This window comes from Lytechinus pictus, chromosome 1, assembly GCF_037042905.1.
Source record: "Lytechinus pictus isolate F3 Inbred chromosome 1, Lp3.0, whole genome shotgun sequence".
Classification (NCBI taxonomy): Eukaryota; Metazoa; Echinodermata; class Echinoidea; order Temnopleuroida; family Toxopneustidae; genus Lytechinus; species Lytechinus pictus.
The window spans coordinates 31,296,823-31,311,046 of record NC_087245.1 but is presented as its reverse complement, the minus strand read 5'-3'; the positions used below and the strand labels follow the sequence as shown (position 1 = coordinate 31,311,046).

Here is a 14,224-nt window from a genome sequence, read left to right as displayed (position 1 = left end):
TAAGTTTTTATCATTGAATGTGGGTTTACATTTTATTTTTCATTTAATACTTGTTTCTCCACACTTTTCCCAAGCTTGGCAATTATGAACAAAATGAAAATCAGGCTTAAGCCATTCCATGTAAATCACAGCTCAGTGTAAAGCAAATATCGTCATAATGGCCTCGGTGTGTGGGGGAGTGGGGTGGGGCAAAATGCACTCTTTGAAGTGTTTTGGGCAAGGAAACAAATACAAAAAGGCAAAAGATATCTTCAAATCAATTTTACTAGCAAAATTCCATGTATCCTTCATGATTAAGGTCTACTTTTATTCGCATAACATTTTCAAAGTTCTGCACAAATCGTTTTTCACTAACTTTTCAAAAGTAAGTGGTGCTCATTCAAGCGGAAATATTTTTCGGCAGTTATATTGTCATTTGCTTAAATGGATCTGTACCAATGTTAAAATGTGGAAAAATCTTCAAAATATTACAAATGTATAATTTTACAGGATTTTTTCAAAGTGTAAACTTTTTTTTGATACGCACTGTATATATATATATATTTTTAAATCGCGACTCCCAACGACCAAGCGCATGGGATGTGCCCCCTGTGCCCCGTTTATTTTATGAACCTATTGAATGTCACTTTTTTTTTCTTGATATTAATATTTTCTGATGAATAAAGCTAACACACTTAAGTTTGTTGTTAGTATTCTTTAATTCAGACCTGCTTTAATTATCCCGGTTTATAAAATAAGTTGAGAACAAAGATTGAAATGAGAATTTAAATTTGAAATAGTGTATCCAAGGGAAATAAAACCAGAAAGAGCCCGTTAACACACATACAAACGGCAGTCATGCCATTTTTAGATTGAGAAGGCAATAGTACTCCATGTTCTTGTGCAGCACAAGGATGCAGTGAAAATGGCTTATTCAGTCAGGTTAATTTTTCAAATTTCAGCCCCGGCGCGCAATGCTTTTGCATTTATAAAGTCCTTATATGTACATGTATATGTACCTAGTCTTGTTGATGAATAAAGCTAACATACTCTAAACTCCAGACTTACTACCCCCCACTTGATGGCATGTGTGGATTGAGGGCCATGGACCCCCCCCCCCAAAAAAAAAAAAAAGGATAGAAAAACTCTGAAATATGATACATTAAAAAAAATCATGTCAAAATTTATCCCCCAATAGATTTTTTTTTGTATAAAAAAGATGACAATTTTACATGCTCGCTTCGCCCGCAGCTATATAAATTGTGCCATTTACGTCCCCTAATTTCTTTTAGACTCACCAAGCCACTGACCCCCCCCCCCAAAAAAAAAAAAAATAAATAAATAAATAAAAATAAATAAATAATAAAATAAAATACATTAAAATAAAATAAATATAAAATAAAATAAAAATAAACAAAACTTAAAAAACCGACTAATAAGGGGAAAATGTATCAGTCATCCTCCTACCATGAACACGGATCGACACCCACAGTGATGGAATTAGATAGTTCAATCAACCCCGCAATCTTTCTTTCACGTTCACCCCTCTCTTTAGATTTCTCTCACTCTAGCTACTCACGCTCTATAAGTACTAAAAATGTAACCGCAATCACAATTCAAATATTTTATAGATATATCTACATTTATTTTCATTATTAAGAATTATCGAAATAATTATACAGAAGGAAATTCCGAAGCAATTAAAAAAGTTGCTTTGTGACCAAGCCGTCGACTTAGGCGTTTGAGAAGGTCCAGTGTTCGATCACCTACACGAGTCAGCAGGTCCCCTACGCCCTTGATCAAAGAATATTTTGTCTAGATTGTCATTTAATCACGTATTGAATAGATGATGCTGAAGGTATTGCTTGTAATGGTACCAACGTGTGCACGTTTAAACACTTATTCACTACAATTATTTTTAATTGCCATTACACCACGTTATCATCATAAAAAACATGAAAAGTCCGAAATATTAGATTTGTGATTAGTAATGCGTCTATAGCTACATCTGTTTTGCAACTTCGTATAATTTCATAACGGGACATTGTGGGGCACAGAAAATAGGGAATATAATTAGTTTCGCGAGAAAAGGGGCTTCTTCATCGGAAAAACGACAATTTATTGTCCAAAAATCTGACAAGGCCATTGATCCACTTGGTTTTCATTCTTACAAGAAAGTTGATCGATCTTTACCCGAAGTTCAAAGGGGAGAGGACACCTGTCATCACAAGATACCTTAAAACTTGTACAACTTTCGGTAAAAGGATGGGGAGGACCGCAGGGGAGTGACCCAGTGCCCCTTACATGCTGTCTAACTTCATCATCAAAATAATCATAACATAAACATAATAAGGCATACTTTTCACAATAAAATTTGATCAAGAATAGCTCTTGGTTACAGAACTAAAATATATTTGCGACATATATATATTTTTATTAAATTCATTCATTGAAATAAATCATTTATTTTCTTTCATTTTCACAAAATATAATTTTTCAATATAAATCATAAAAAATAATTTGTCATCAAATATAATATAAATATAGAACAGATTTGTTAAAAGAAAACGTAATTCCCTAAAGGTAAAGCTTTTTGTGGGATACACCTGTAACACAAATACATAAACACAATACGAAAAAAGGAAGAAGGGGTTTTATATTAATATCACCCTTTTTCTAAATTTTTTGTTACGAAAAAATATCAAAAGGAAAAAAGTTAATCTTCTATTTGTGTGTGCACGGCGGTCGGGGCCATATTGCTCTCCACTTCTCTGACAATAATTTTGAAGGGCACTGCGGAAAGGGTGAAGTTGCCACCATCGACGTTGAAATCGGGAACATCGCCATCCGGCAAGGAAAATTCGAATCTTCGGATCAAGGTGGTCAGGAACAAAAACATCTGCATCCGAGCAATTCGGTCTCCAATGCATAGACGCCTACCTGATAGATTGAAAAATGGAAGAAAACCACGAATGCTTATTTCAAAACAATAGCTGTATAATTCATATTTTAGCTCAATAGGGCGTTTTCTCTTGTCAGTTATCCAATATTATCAATAGAACTTACTGTTCTGTTAAGTTGCGAAATCCTCTCAATTTTCACAACTCATCGGGGGAAGCGTTATTACGTGACCCATCGGATGTTTTATCCGATAAAACCATCCGCCAAAGTATGTTCTATCCAACATTACTACAAGAATTGCATGTGTTCATCGGCTAATCGAAATCAAGAAAAGTTGTCAGATCTGACAAATTGCCAAACGACAAAATATGTTCACAAAACGCCTCTTAGCTTATGACGTATTTAAAATTGTCTTGAATGTAAATTGTCATTACCAATTGGCTTCATGGTGATATCATAATACTTCCCATCCATGTACCATCGTAGGGAATAGGGATCATTTAGTTTTTCCTTAATTTTACGAGATTTGAGTTGAAAGGAAAAATTACGGAATTTTGTATACTGATGCATAGATGCCGACACGGTTGCTATAGTTTTAGGGAAATAAACAGATCGATGATACACTTAAGTTTGATGGAATGAATTGAAACAATCAATTACAATGAAATAAAGAGCAATGTGCTTATGTGAATGGTGTGCCAGCTTTCCTACTCACCGTTCCGTTTTTCTTTGGCCAACTCTTGCGCTCTTCCATTCACTCAATCCCCCGTTTTATTCATTTTAAATAGAATAATAATAGTCTAATAGTATTAATGATAATAATGAATAAAAATATTTCCCTATATTTAGCGCTTAATACATCATCCACATCCAAACATACATGATTTAATACTCGAGTTATCGAATTCTGGCTCTCCGAGGAGCATTCCAAATCTGGATTTTAGCAAGTGCTACAAAGCTTTTTTATTATATACAGCTAGGCTGTATGTGGGGAGCGAAGGAATAGTTCAGGAATATAACTTTCCCAGAGGCAGACATGTTAGAAGGCACACAAATATTTGTGTATCAAACCGTGACAATTCAATGTTTATGATCTGAGGCTCATGTTTCTTATGCCGTCCACTGTGTGAGGTCATCTGAGAAATCTCTAAAGTGGCCTGATTACCTGCTCCGTATGGCAAGAAAGCCGGATTCTTCACCAATTCCTTTCCATCTTCGTTTAAAAAACGACTCGGGTTAAACCGCTCCGGATCCTGCCAGTTTTCAGCGTTCTGATGAATGTGCCAGACGTTAGTCAGGACCAACGTCCCTTCCGGGATGACATAACCTTTGACCTCGACATCCCGCTTGACCTGTCGGGGACCGCCCATAGGAGCCGGTGGTCGAAGTCGAAGGACTTCCATGCACGTAGCTTCGATGAGCGGGAGTTCGTCACGGTCTTTGATAGTTGGGTTACGAGACGGCCCGATGACTCGCAAAATGTCAGCTCGTATCTGTATGAATAGAAAGAATCACATCATATCAAATATTTCGAATACAGCTATCAGTTGTTGCCTTGTTTGGCAGCGCAACGAGAGCAAAAATAAAAATGTCGTTGCTTTGTTTATCGAAGGGCAATACAAGTTTTGGAAATTGTAATTGAAACAAAATTATCGCCAAATATGGTAATAAAATGTGGATCATTAATCGTGAGACCTCACGTTGGCCATGCGTTGCTATCCAGTTACTCGTTTTATGGATCAAGGGATATAGCTAGGACGAACCTCGAAAATTTTGAACTGCATTTACCAGAGTATAAACTAGAACACAGAGGTAGCACGCAACGTCTCTACCTAGTTATAATATCCTGTTTCAAAACTCGACATGCATCACTAGATCCATAGAGACACCGGAACTTAACGTTCTAAGCAGACAAAGCTTTCGGGTCGAACCATTGTCAAAATATGTACATCCCCACCTGGTCTACATCCAGCTTCAGAATGTTTTATGGAGCCTTTTTCAAGCAGCGATTAGTGCCGATTCTCGTCAACCAACCCTTGTACCAAATCAGTGTCAATTCTCGTCAACCATCACATGCACCAAACCAGTGTCAATTCTCGTCAACCATCACATGCACCAAACCAGTGTCAATTCTCGTCAACCTACCACTTGCACCAAACCGGTGTCAATTCTCGTCAACCAACCCTTGCACCAAACCGGTGTCAATTCTCGTCAACCAACCCTTGCACCAAACCGGTGTCAATTCTCGTCAACCAACCCATGCACAAAATCGATGTTACTTCTCGTCAACCAACCATTGCACTAAACCGGTGTAAATTTTCGTCAACCAATTCTTGCACCAAACCAGTGTCAATTCTCGACAACCAACTCATGCACCAAACTGGTGTTAATTATCGTCAACCAACCCTTGCACCAAACCGGTGTCAATTCTCGTCAACCAACCTTTGCACCGAACCGGTGTCAATTCTCGACAACCAACTCATGCACCATACCGGTGTTAATTCTCGACAACCAACCCTTGCACTGAACCGGTGTCAATTCTTGTCAACCAACCCTTGCACTAAACCGGTGTCAATTCTCGTCATCCAACCCTTGCACAAAACCGATGTTAATTCTCGTCAACCAACCCTTGCACCAAACCGGGGTCAATTCTCGTCAACAAATCCTTGCACCAAACCGGGGTTAATTCTCGTCATGGGTGTCGATCACGGGGGGGGGGGGGATGGGGGATATATCCCCCAATATTTCAAGTGGGGGGGATGGCCTGTATTATCATCCCCCCCAATAATTTAGGGTAGAAAATTTATAATAATGATGATGAAAAAATGTAAAGGTTTGATCATGATGATTATAGTGATGATTATAGTATGCCATCAATCAGTTTGTTTCCCTCGCAATTTGTGTATATTGTTATTAAATAAAAACATTCTTTTCCAGGACTTTTAAACAGATGGGTGGAGGTTCAAGATGAAAAAGAATGAAATGTTTACGTATATGATATTTTTTAACACATGACATAAAAGGACCCCGACGACAAACAACTTTTGTTGATAGGGTGTTCCATCCCACCAGTGGTAATATGATCATATTTTTACAATTTTTAATAAGTGAAATCAATTAATGTTTTCAGAAAGAATAATAAAGAATAATTAATTTCTCTCTAAAGCGTATCTTCGGATATGAAAATCGGATTTTTTCCCACGTTATTCTTGTTATTGTTATGGACTTGAATAACTAAACTTGATTGGCTCTTTCTTATTTTGGCAAAAAGAAATCTCTTTTGAGTTTGGAAAGGGATGACAGTTTTGCATTCTATATGAGCACACTCATGCGGTACGTAAATTTCATTTTAACACATATATTAGCTGATATTACACACTGATGGTTCAAGAAAATGTTGGAGAAATATCATAACATGACAGTTGAGTTTTGATTGTTTTTATGTTTGTTTTTGTTTTATGCACTTATAAAGCATTTAAAACATGTTGAAATCCAGGGTTAAAATCGTCTAAGGAATGACGGTAAGCCCGATGGTGCACGAGAAGCCACGCAGTTTGTAATTTGTGCTAGTCTTAATTTGTCCGAATCTGCATTTTATCATCATGCATTAAGAAGAAAAAATATATCGCCAGTCGGGTTAGATTTAAGAGAGAAGTTGTATACATCATGTCCAATAAACAGATCACTTTGTACATGGTCCAGACAATTTTTGTCATTTTTTCTTTCGTATGAGTTTAGAATAGGCTTACTTGTAATACAAATTGAATTTTCAAAAAAAAATTATAAGTACAGTACACTGCAATAATGAAAGAATTTCCAAGAACACAGTGGCGTAACTACGGGGGGGGGGGGGGGGCATGGGGACACGTGTCCCCCAATCGGCTGGACAAAAAAAAACGGGGAAGGGGAGAAAGGAAGAGAAACGTAGTGGGAATAAAGAAATTATTGTTCATTATAATGTTATATTATAATAATGTTATGTTATAATACATAAGAAACATATTTTCATAACTTTATTTTGCTCAGGCCTAGATTTCTTCATTGTTCCCGGTACTCGCATTGTCTGTTTAACGTTTTTAAGTCAATATACACCAAATATAATTCCTCGCACTTCGACTTATTATTGTTTTATGTAGTGACATATGGTTCTTTTTCATGACTACTTAAAGTGATTGCCCCATTTTGAGGTGTTAATATAAAACATTTCCTGTCCGTGCTTACGTTCGCACTAGTAGATTGGTGAGATATGACTGCTCTTCATGAATTCCTAAAAAGCAGTCCTTAAAATGTCCCTTTTTCTGATCTGAATATCAAAATTTTTCGATCGCATCATTTGTTTAGTGAATACGTATCGTATGGTCTTAGTGAATTCTTACAAACAGGCCTTAGAATGCCTCTCTTCAGGTCTAAATATCCTAAATTTTCAGCTCGCGCTTCGCGCTCGCAATATTTGATGAGTGAGATGCGTATTATCATGATTACAATGACTACAAAAAGTGCTTCATGTGTTTAGATGTAGCAAAATCAGCAAGCGCTTTGCACTCGCATTAGATGACTATGGTGAGATATGTATACTCTTAATGGATTCCTAAAATATAGTCCTTAACATGTCCTTGTTTGGGGTAAATATTTACAAAAATTTCAGCTCGCGCTTCGCGCTCGCATTGTTTGTTTAGCGAGACAGGTATGTATCATGATTACAAAAATTTGCTTATAATGTCCTTTTTTGGTCTGCATATCAAAAATTTTCAGCTCGCGCTTCGCGCTCGCCTTACTGTCCTTAAAATGTCCCTATTAGGTCAGTATACCTGGCAACTGAGCGCGCTTCGCGCGCTCACTAAGTGACTCAAAAATTTTGCTGGTACCCCCCCCCAATGCCGTGACTCACGGTACGCCACTGCAAGAACACCATGCATATCAACCACTCCAAAATGTCCTAACTTGTGATTTTATTGGGGGTAATGTTGAAAGATCCCCATCCACAAGAACATTTGTGTCAATCTTCCCCCCCCCCCAACCAAGAATACCGATCGACACCCATGATTATCGTCAACCAACTCTTGAACCAAACCGATGTCAATTCTCGTCAACCAACCCTTGTACCGAACCGGTGTCAATTCTCGACAACCAACTCATGTACCTTACCGGTGTCAATTCTCGTCAACCAACCCTTGCACCGAACCGGTGTCAATTCTCGTCAACCAACCCTTGCACCGAACCGGTGTCAATTCTCGTCAACCTACCCCTTGCACCAAACCGATGTCAATTGACCTCAACTTTTACTGTTTATATAGGAACACATATGTTAATGTAGTCGGTATGAATAGATGAGACACATAATGTCATTATGTAATTTGTATGAATCGATTGCAATAGACGCGTTGTGGTTCAATGGATAAGTCTCCAAACCACAAGGCCCGGATTTGAATCCCACAATGACACTCGCGTCCTTTGACCAGGCGTTTATCTACATTTGCCACTCTCCACCCAGGTAAATATATGGTTATCCACTACGAAGGAATCCTTGGATGCTCGAGCACCTGATCAGGTTGCATTTTATCACTTATTATTAATATTCCAAAAAGACAATACCCGATTAATTTTTAAATACCTTTCTCTGTAGCCCGGGGTGTGCAATAAGGTAGAGTAAGATCCAACGCAATGCTGACGTCATCGATTCAGAAGCAGCGAGGAAGATATCAAACACACCCCTCCAGATATTCTCTTCCTATGTGAGACACCAAAGGAGATTAAACTATAAAGTTGAAAATCGGTATTTGTTTCCTAACATGATATATATACATTTTTCTTTAATCACAAGTACAGATTTAATACCTTATAACATATTAAACAGAACAGATAGTCAGTGTTCATCCTTACCAGATATCAATGATGACAATTAAACAAAGGTTAATAAATCAGAACAGAGATGAAGATAGTAATCATACAAACGAAAAACGGGAGGACCGATAATAAAACCTTGCTGTACGCCTAGACCTTCGAGACCGATTTAAAGATTGAGACAAAATATGAGTGCCCGACTACTAAATAAGAAAATATATGTACATATCTGATGGGCGAATCATAAAACTGTTCGTAAAGTTCCGTAGGACTTCACAAGCGACTGGAAAATGTTCTTAGACGGTACGTCATTTACATAGGAATATATCATTTAGCACAAGAAACAGTAATTCGTTGTGCTTAAAGTCATTCGTAATTTACGAACTGCTTTACGAAACACCCGCCCGTTCTAACTTGAACTTGTACCTTAAGGTGTGTTTCTTTTCCATCCTCTTTCAGCTGTCTGACCTCTGCCAGGTACATATCGATGATGTCACGGGTGTTGTCCGGGTCAAAAGTTTCTTGGTGTCGCTGGACGATCCCGCGGATGAAGTCCTGGAGGATCGCGAGGTCGTGGCGGACTTCACGGTAGAGCGGGGTATAGTAAAAATATCTACTGACCAAGAGGAGCCCAGACGGTGATAAGCTCCGGAAGGAATTTCCTAGAATTGAATAAAAAAAAGGTATCGAAATAGAGGTTCTCACGAGTTTGCAGTATACCAACTCTCACTCCACCCTAAAATCATTTAATGATTAGGGGCAAAATAATACATTTAATCCCTTATTAAGGGATTAACATCCTATATTCTAATTTTCATTCTGTATAACTTAAAGTTATCAACTTTCAAAACTGGGTAAGTCACAAGTTTGAAATATGATTGATTTGGATTTTTTCTCTCTCTTCTCTCTTTTCCTCTGTCAGAATAATTAATCAAATTATTTTCATAAATTTACTCATATCAAATAAACAGTGTGTCATATCTTTAGTAGTATTCTTTTATGTTTTTTTGTTTCAAATGGATCAAATTTTGGATGAAACCGACGTATTGCTATCAGAACAGAGTTCTTTTGGTATAAAAATTCTTACGATGACCTGTATATCGAATTGTAAAAAAAACAACCATATATTATCTACTATTCATAGACGTTATTATATCCGACCCCCCCCCCCTCTCTCTCTTTCTCTCTGTGAATGTTCATAAGTTGATAAATCGGAATTAAAATATTCTGTTAGACTTAACATTCAATACGAACCTACAACGGTGAGAATATGCTTGAACTCTGGATCCGAGTATTCGTAAGTTTGACCAAAACAGATGCTGCAGATGATGTTGGAGACAGCGTTCTTGATGATGTGATGTGGGTCAAAGGCATCACCTCCTGAGAAGCTTTGAATTGTAATAATGAGATAATGATGAATCTTATCGCTTTGTTTGGAAATATGTCTTTATTCTTGTCTAACAATCGAATGTTAAAATCAAATCAGTCTGATAATTATACATTATGTAAAGAAACGTATGTACAAAGAAAATAAGGATGAATTTCAAAAATAAAAAATACTAGATAACGCATAGGCCCACTTATACAATACTAATTAAGGAGTACCAAGTTTAGAATAGACCGCAGGCCCATATTGGCTGGTGCCAAGGTTGGTGCGGTCATCATTATGGTGGGGAGAAATAAATACATGGAGATCAGAGGGACAAGTTGATAATAAAAGAGAATGAGGGAGAGAGAGAGAGAGAGGGGGGAGAGAATTGTGTGATGATACAATTAGAGTTGGAGTGAGATGAGAGCATTAAGAACTATTGTAAAAAAAAATCAGCTTCTTTTACTCGTAAATCGATTTCTTATATTACGTTTATCACTTTTTCAAAAAGTCATTGTCCTCGATTTCATTTTGTGACATTCTATTTGAGAGATTCTAGATTTCAATAGTATTTTATTAGTATCCCTTGTGGTAATGATATTTTCAATTGTTCAGCATGTTATTCATCATGAATGCATATAATTATTCTAGCTTTAGCTTAGAACCTTTCGCTTGCTTCATCATGAAAAGCCTTGCAAAGTCGCTCCGACTCTCTCACGATCACCGACTCCAACTTCTCCTTTTCAACTTCAAACAATCTGAACGACTTGGCGACGAACGTCCGCAGTTCTCTCCATTTGTCTCCACTGGCAAACGCAAGACTTCCTGTAAAGATATTGCGTAAGTACGGAAATTCATATTTATGTGATCTTTGCTCAAGTGCTAATAATGTATTGCATACCGTATGGAATGACACTTAAAATCCATCATCAGACAAGCTACTTTCTGCTCTATTCTCTGCATCTTGGAGGACCACTCCTTTATAAGCATGATAAGTGTGATGGCATCTTCCTAAGTCTTCCTTCATCTGTTAATGCATGCCTCTATATAGAAAATGTATGCCGCCTTAAAATACGCATACGTTCGGTATATACTCAACTAAACTTGGTAATTGTTTTGAAAGAAGAATTGATTTTATTAATCAAGTCATCCAGCCATCCATCCATCCATCAATTTCTGGTGTGTTTTGCATCCTTTAAAAGTGTCGAATATAACACCATTATAGGCGCACAATTTCATTGTGAAAAAACGTAGAGATCAAACATGAATAAGAGTGTGGTCATGGCTCTGGGGACGAATTTTGAAGAGGGGGTGACAAGAAAAAATAGGTTCTTGCTCCAAAATGAAGCTTATTTTGATCAGAAATAATTTAGACAAGAAAAAAGGGGTTTCCGCTACAAACGCTACAAAATGAAGGTGATTACGGGTGAAAATTCTACAGTTTGGCATACCAATCTGGTTTTCAGGGGGTGCTGCCGATTAACATACGCAGCATCCCCTACTATGAAGTAGACACATCTCGGGGGCACCACGCTTCGCAGGGTTATGGGTGTGGTCTTGTGCGGAAATTAAATAAATACTTCCTTCTCTTAAAAATTTACTTTTTGAAATGCGCCTTTTTGAAAAAAAATAATTTCTGTGATTCCGTCACCTTCTAATGGTAGAGCAAGCGAGTACTCGATGGGGACGTTGCGATCGGTGAAGACATCGGCTTCCTTGATCAGGGATTGCCTGACCGAGTCGACATCGTTGAGGACCACGCATAGTTTGGTGCCGAGTCGGAGGCTGATCAGTCCGCCATATTGCTTTGCCAAATGTGTGAAACCTTTATGTAATGCATTGCAAAGAGAATCAATGTTTACAGTTTCTATTCAGATTCAGATTTTATTTCCAACAGAAATGACATAAATATTGTTACAAATCATTTTCATACATTTATAACAAATATTTACGATACGAATCATTATCATTATAATTATATTCAACAACATCAATTAAAATAAACATGTAAAGATATACACAAATTATGGTACATCTTGTTGACAAATTATATAACATGATTTAAATAGAAAAAAAAGGTATCTGTGGAAAATTGGAAATGGGAGATTCACTCAAAAGCATAGCTTTGGTTGTACGTGAGGTAAAAGTTCGTTATCCGTAACACAGCTTTTCAAAAAGACAAATAATAATAACGAAGACCGCTTTTTACATGCTTTATGAGGACGTGTCTGATCGATAATGAAAAGAGAACAATTATTCTAGGTGAAACATTGCGGCGGAAAAAAAAGATGTGTGAAATAAAACTATACATATATACACATTGTGCGACTGCCAATATGAACCGCAGATATTTATTCTCAGTGTTATAGGTTTATAATCATCATTTATCCAATAATATCAATTTCACCATGCTGATGACTACTGTAGGTATATATATATGCAAGATTAATTAGGGGGTAGGACATACAAAAGGCAGTCATACATAACTGATGCAGGGCGGAAAAATTATCGAGGGAATAAAATAAGACATCATATACAGGATCGAAGGAGATTGAGAAAGAAAGAGAGAAGGGGACGGGGATGCATGGGATGCATGGGATAAAGAATACAGTATAATCTTTCAAAACAAACAGATTGCAAAGTTCTTATATTCCGACCTTTGAACGGTGGCAGTTTGAGGAAGGGCAGGTATCCTAAAAGCGGTAGTCCCGTGGGTCCCGGTGGAAGGTTGGATGTCGTCTGTTTTCTCGATCCAAAACACCAGATAACCAAAAGGGCGCCAAACAACCCAACTAATATCGTCTGCAACCCAAGGCCAGCAAACGTTCCGATTACACAATCAAGTGACATAATATCCTTCGCTTATAATGTCTCGTGAATAATGGTTATTTTTCTCTCTTCTTCAGGCTTTCGGTCGTCGGCTTCCACTGAGAGTGCTGATTTATCAAATTATTATATTAAAAGATGGAAGAGTACTTGAACTTTTACGCCGATTTGTGTTGCACCGAGATAAATATCGTCGCTTTTGTTGTCTGCTGTTTGTCTGATAATTTTGACGCCGGTTTTGACGTGACGAGCTAGTTGGTTTCATAATAATTCTGTCTGCAATACAGCTATTTCTAATATGGATTTACCTACATTCTGTTAGTGCACGCTTGATAAACCAATGTGAATAGTGTCGGGATTTGGACAACAAGCGCCAGTGGTTTCGGAAGAATACCCCTTTCCGATTGCGATTATGGATATTGTTCCCTCTGTGGCGAGGGATTTGAACCGCGTCGTGCGTAATCTTTTTCCGTATATCCAAAAAAAGAAATTGAAATTTATTGGTAGACCATAGTACTTACAAACTAACATGAAAAAAACATTAAATTTGCTATCTGAATGCGATTCCAATGTACTCTTAAACATTTATATATCAGTTGCTTTTAAATAAAATAATCTGAGAAAAGTGGAGCCCTTTATAATTGATACCGGTATCTTTGTTATACCCCGGTTCTTCTTTTGCTAGAACTGTTATCTTCTTTTTATATTAAATGTTTTTTTAAGTCATCAGGAATTTTAATGATTCACATGGTTAATTCTAAAAAATAATGAAACATATAAAAGAAGAAAAAGAAGGAGAAAAGCAGAAATTTTCTAATGCTTTTATTCTAATCTGTTACCTCTATAACTTCTATTCATCAAATCTACATAATCTATTCCCTCTATCTGTCCCCTTTTCTATCTCTTTTCCATATCACCTTACCCCCACCCCATCGTCTGTGTATGAACATTTTTCTTTAATATTAAAACAATCTAAATCTATTGTCATTTTGCTTTCGCTTTGTAACTTTTGAAATAGTGCTTTATAAGAGGTAATTATTAATAACTGCGTTCCTTGGGCAATCTTTCTCCATCTACCTCTGCCCTCTCTTTCTCCTTTTCACTCTCTCTCTCTCACACACACACACATACAACCTTTACCCCACATTATCTCCCCTCTCTCTCTCACACACACACACATACACAAGCACCCTCACACATCCCTTTCTTTCTCTCTCACACATCCTTTTCTCATACTATCTCCCTCTCTCCGACTAGTTACTTTCTTTCTCTCTATATGCTTATCTCATTTATTTGTCTAACTTTCAC

The 14,224-nt window shown here is 37.2% G+C and overlaps 1 protein-coding gene across 1 annotated transcript; it reads right to left on the bottom strand.

The window, feature by feature from the left end:
* Window positions 1-1,600: 1,600 nt before the first annotated feature.
* Window positions 1,601-13,201, bottom strand: LOC129277624 (cytochrome P450 2U1-like). The gene is made up of 8 exons (XM_054913813.2): window positions 12,748-13,201; window positions 11,742-11,915; window positions 10,756-10,915; window positions 9,976-10,109; window positions 9,148-9,383; window positions 8,492-8,608; window positions 4,046-4,373; window positions 1,601-2,919 (listed from the first exon to the last, which is right to left on the bottom strand). Exons 1-8 carry the CDS (start codon window positions 12,938-12,940, stop codon window positions 2,696-2,698), a joined length of 1,566 nt encoding a protein of 521 aa, XP_054769788.2. The 5' UTR covers window positions 12,941-13,201; the 3' UTR covers window positions 1,601-2,695.
* Between the last annotated feature and the right edge of the window lie 1,023 nt (window positions 13,202-14,224).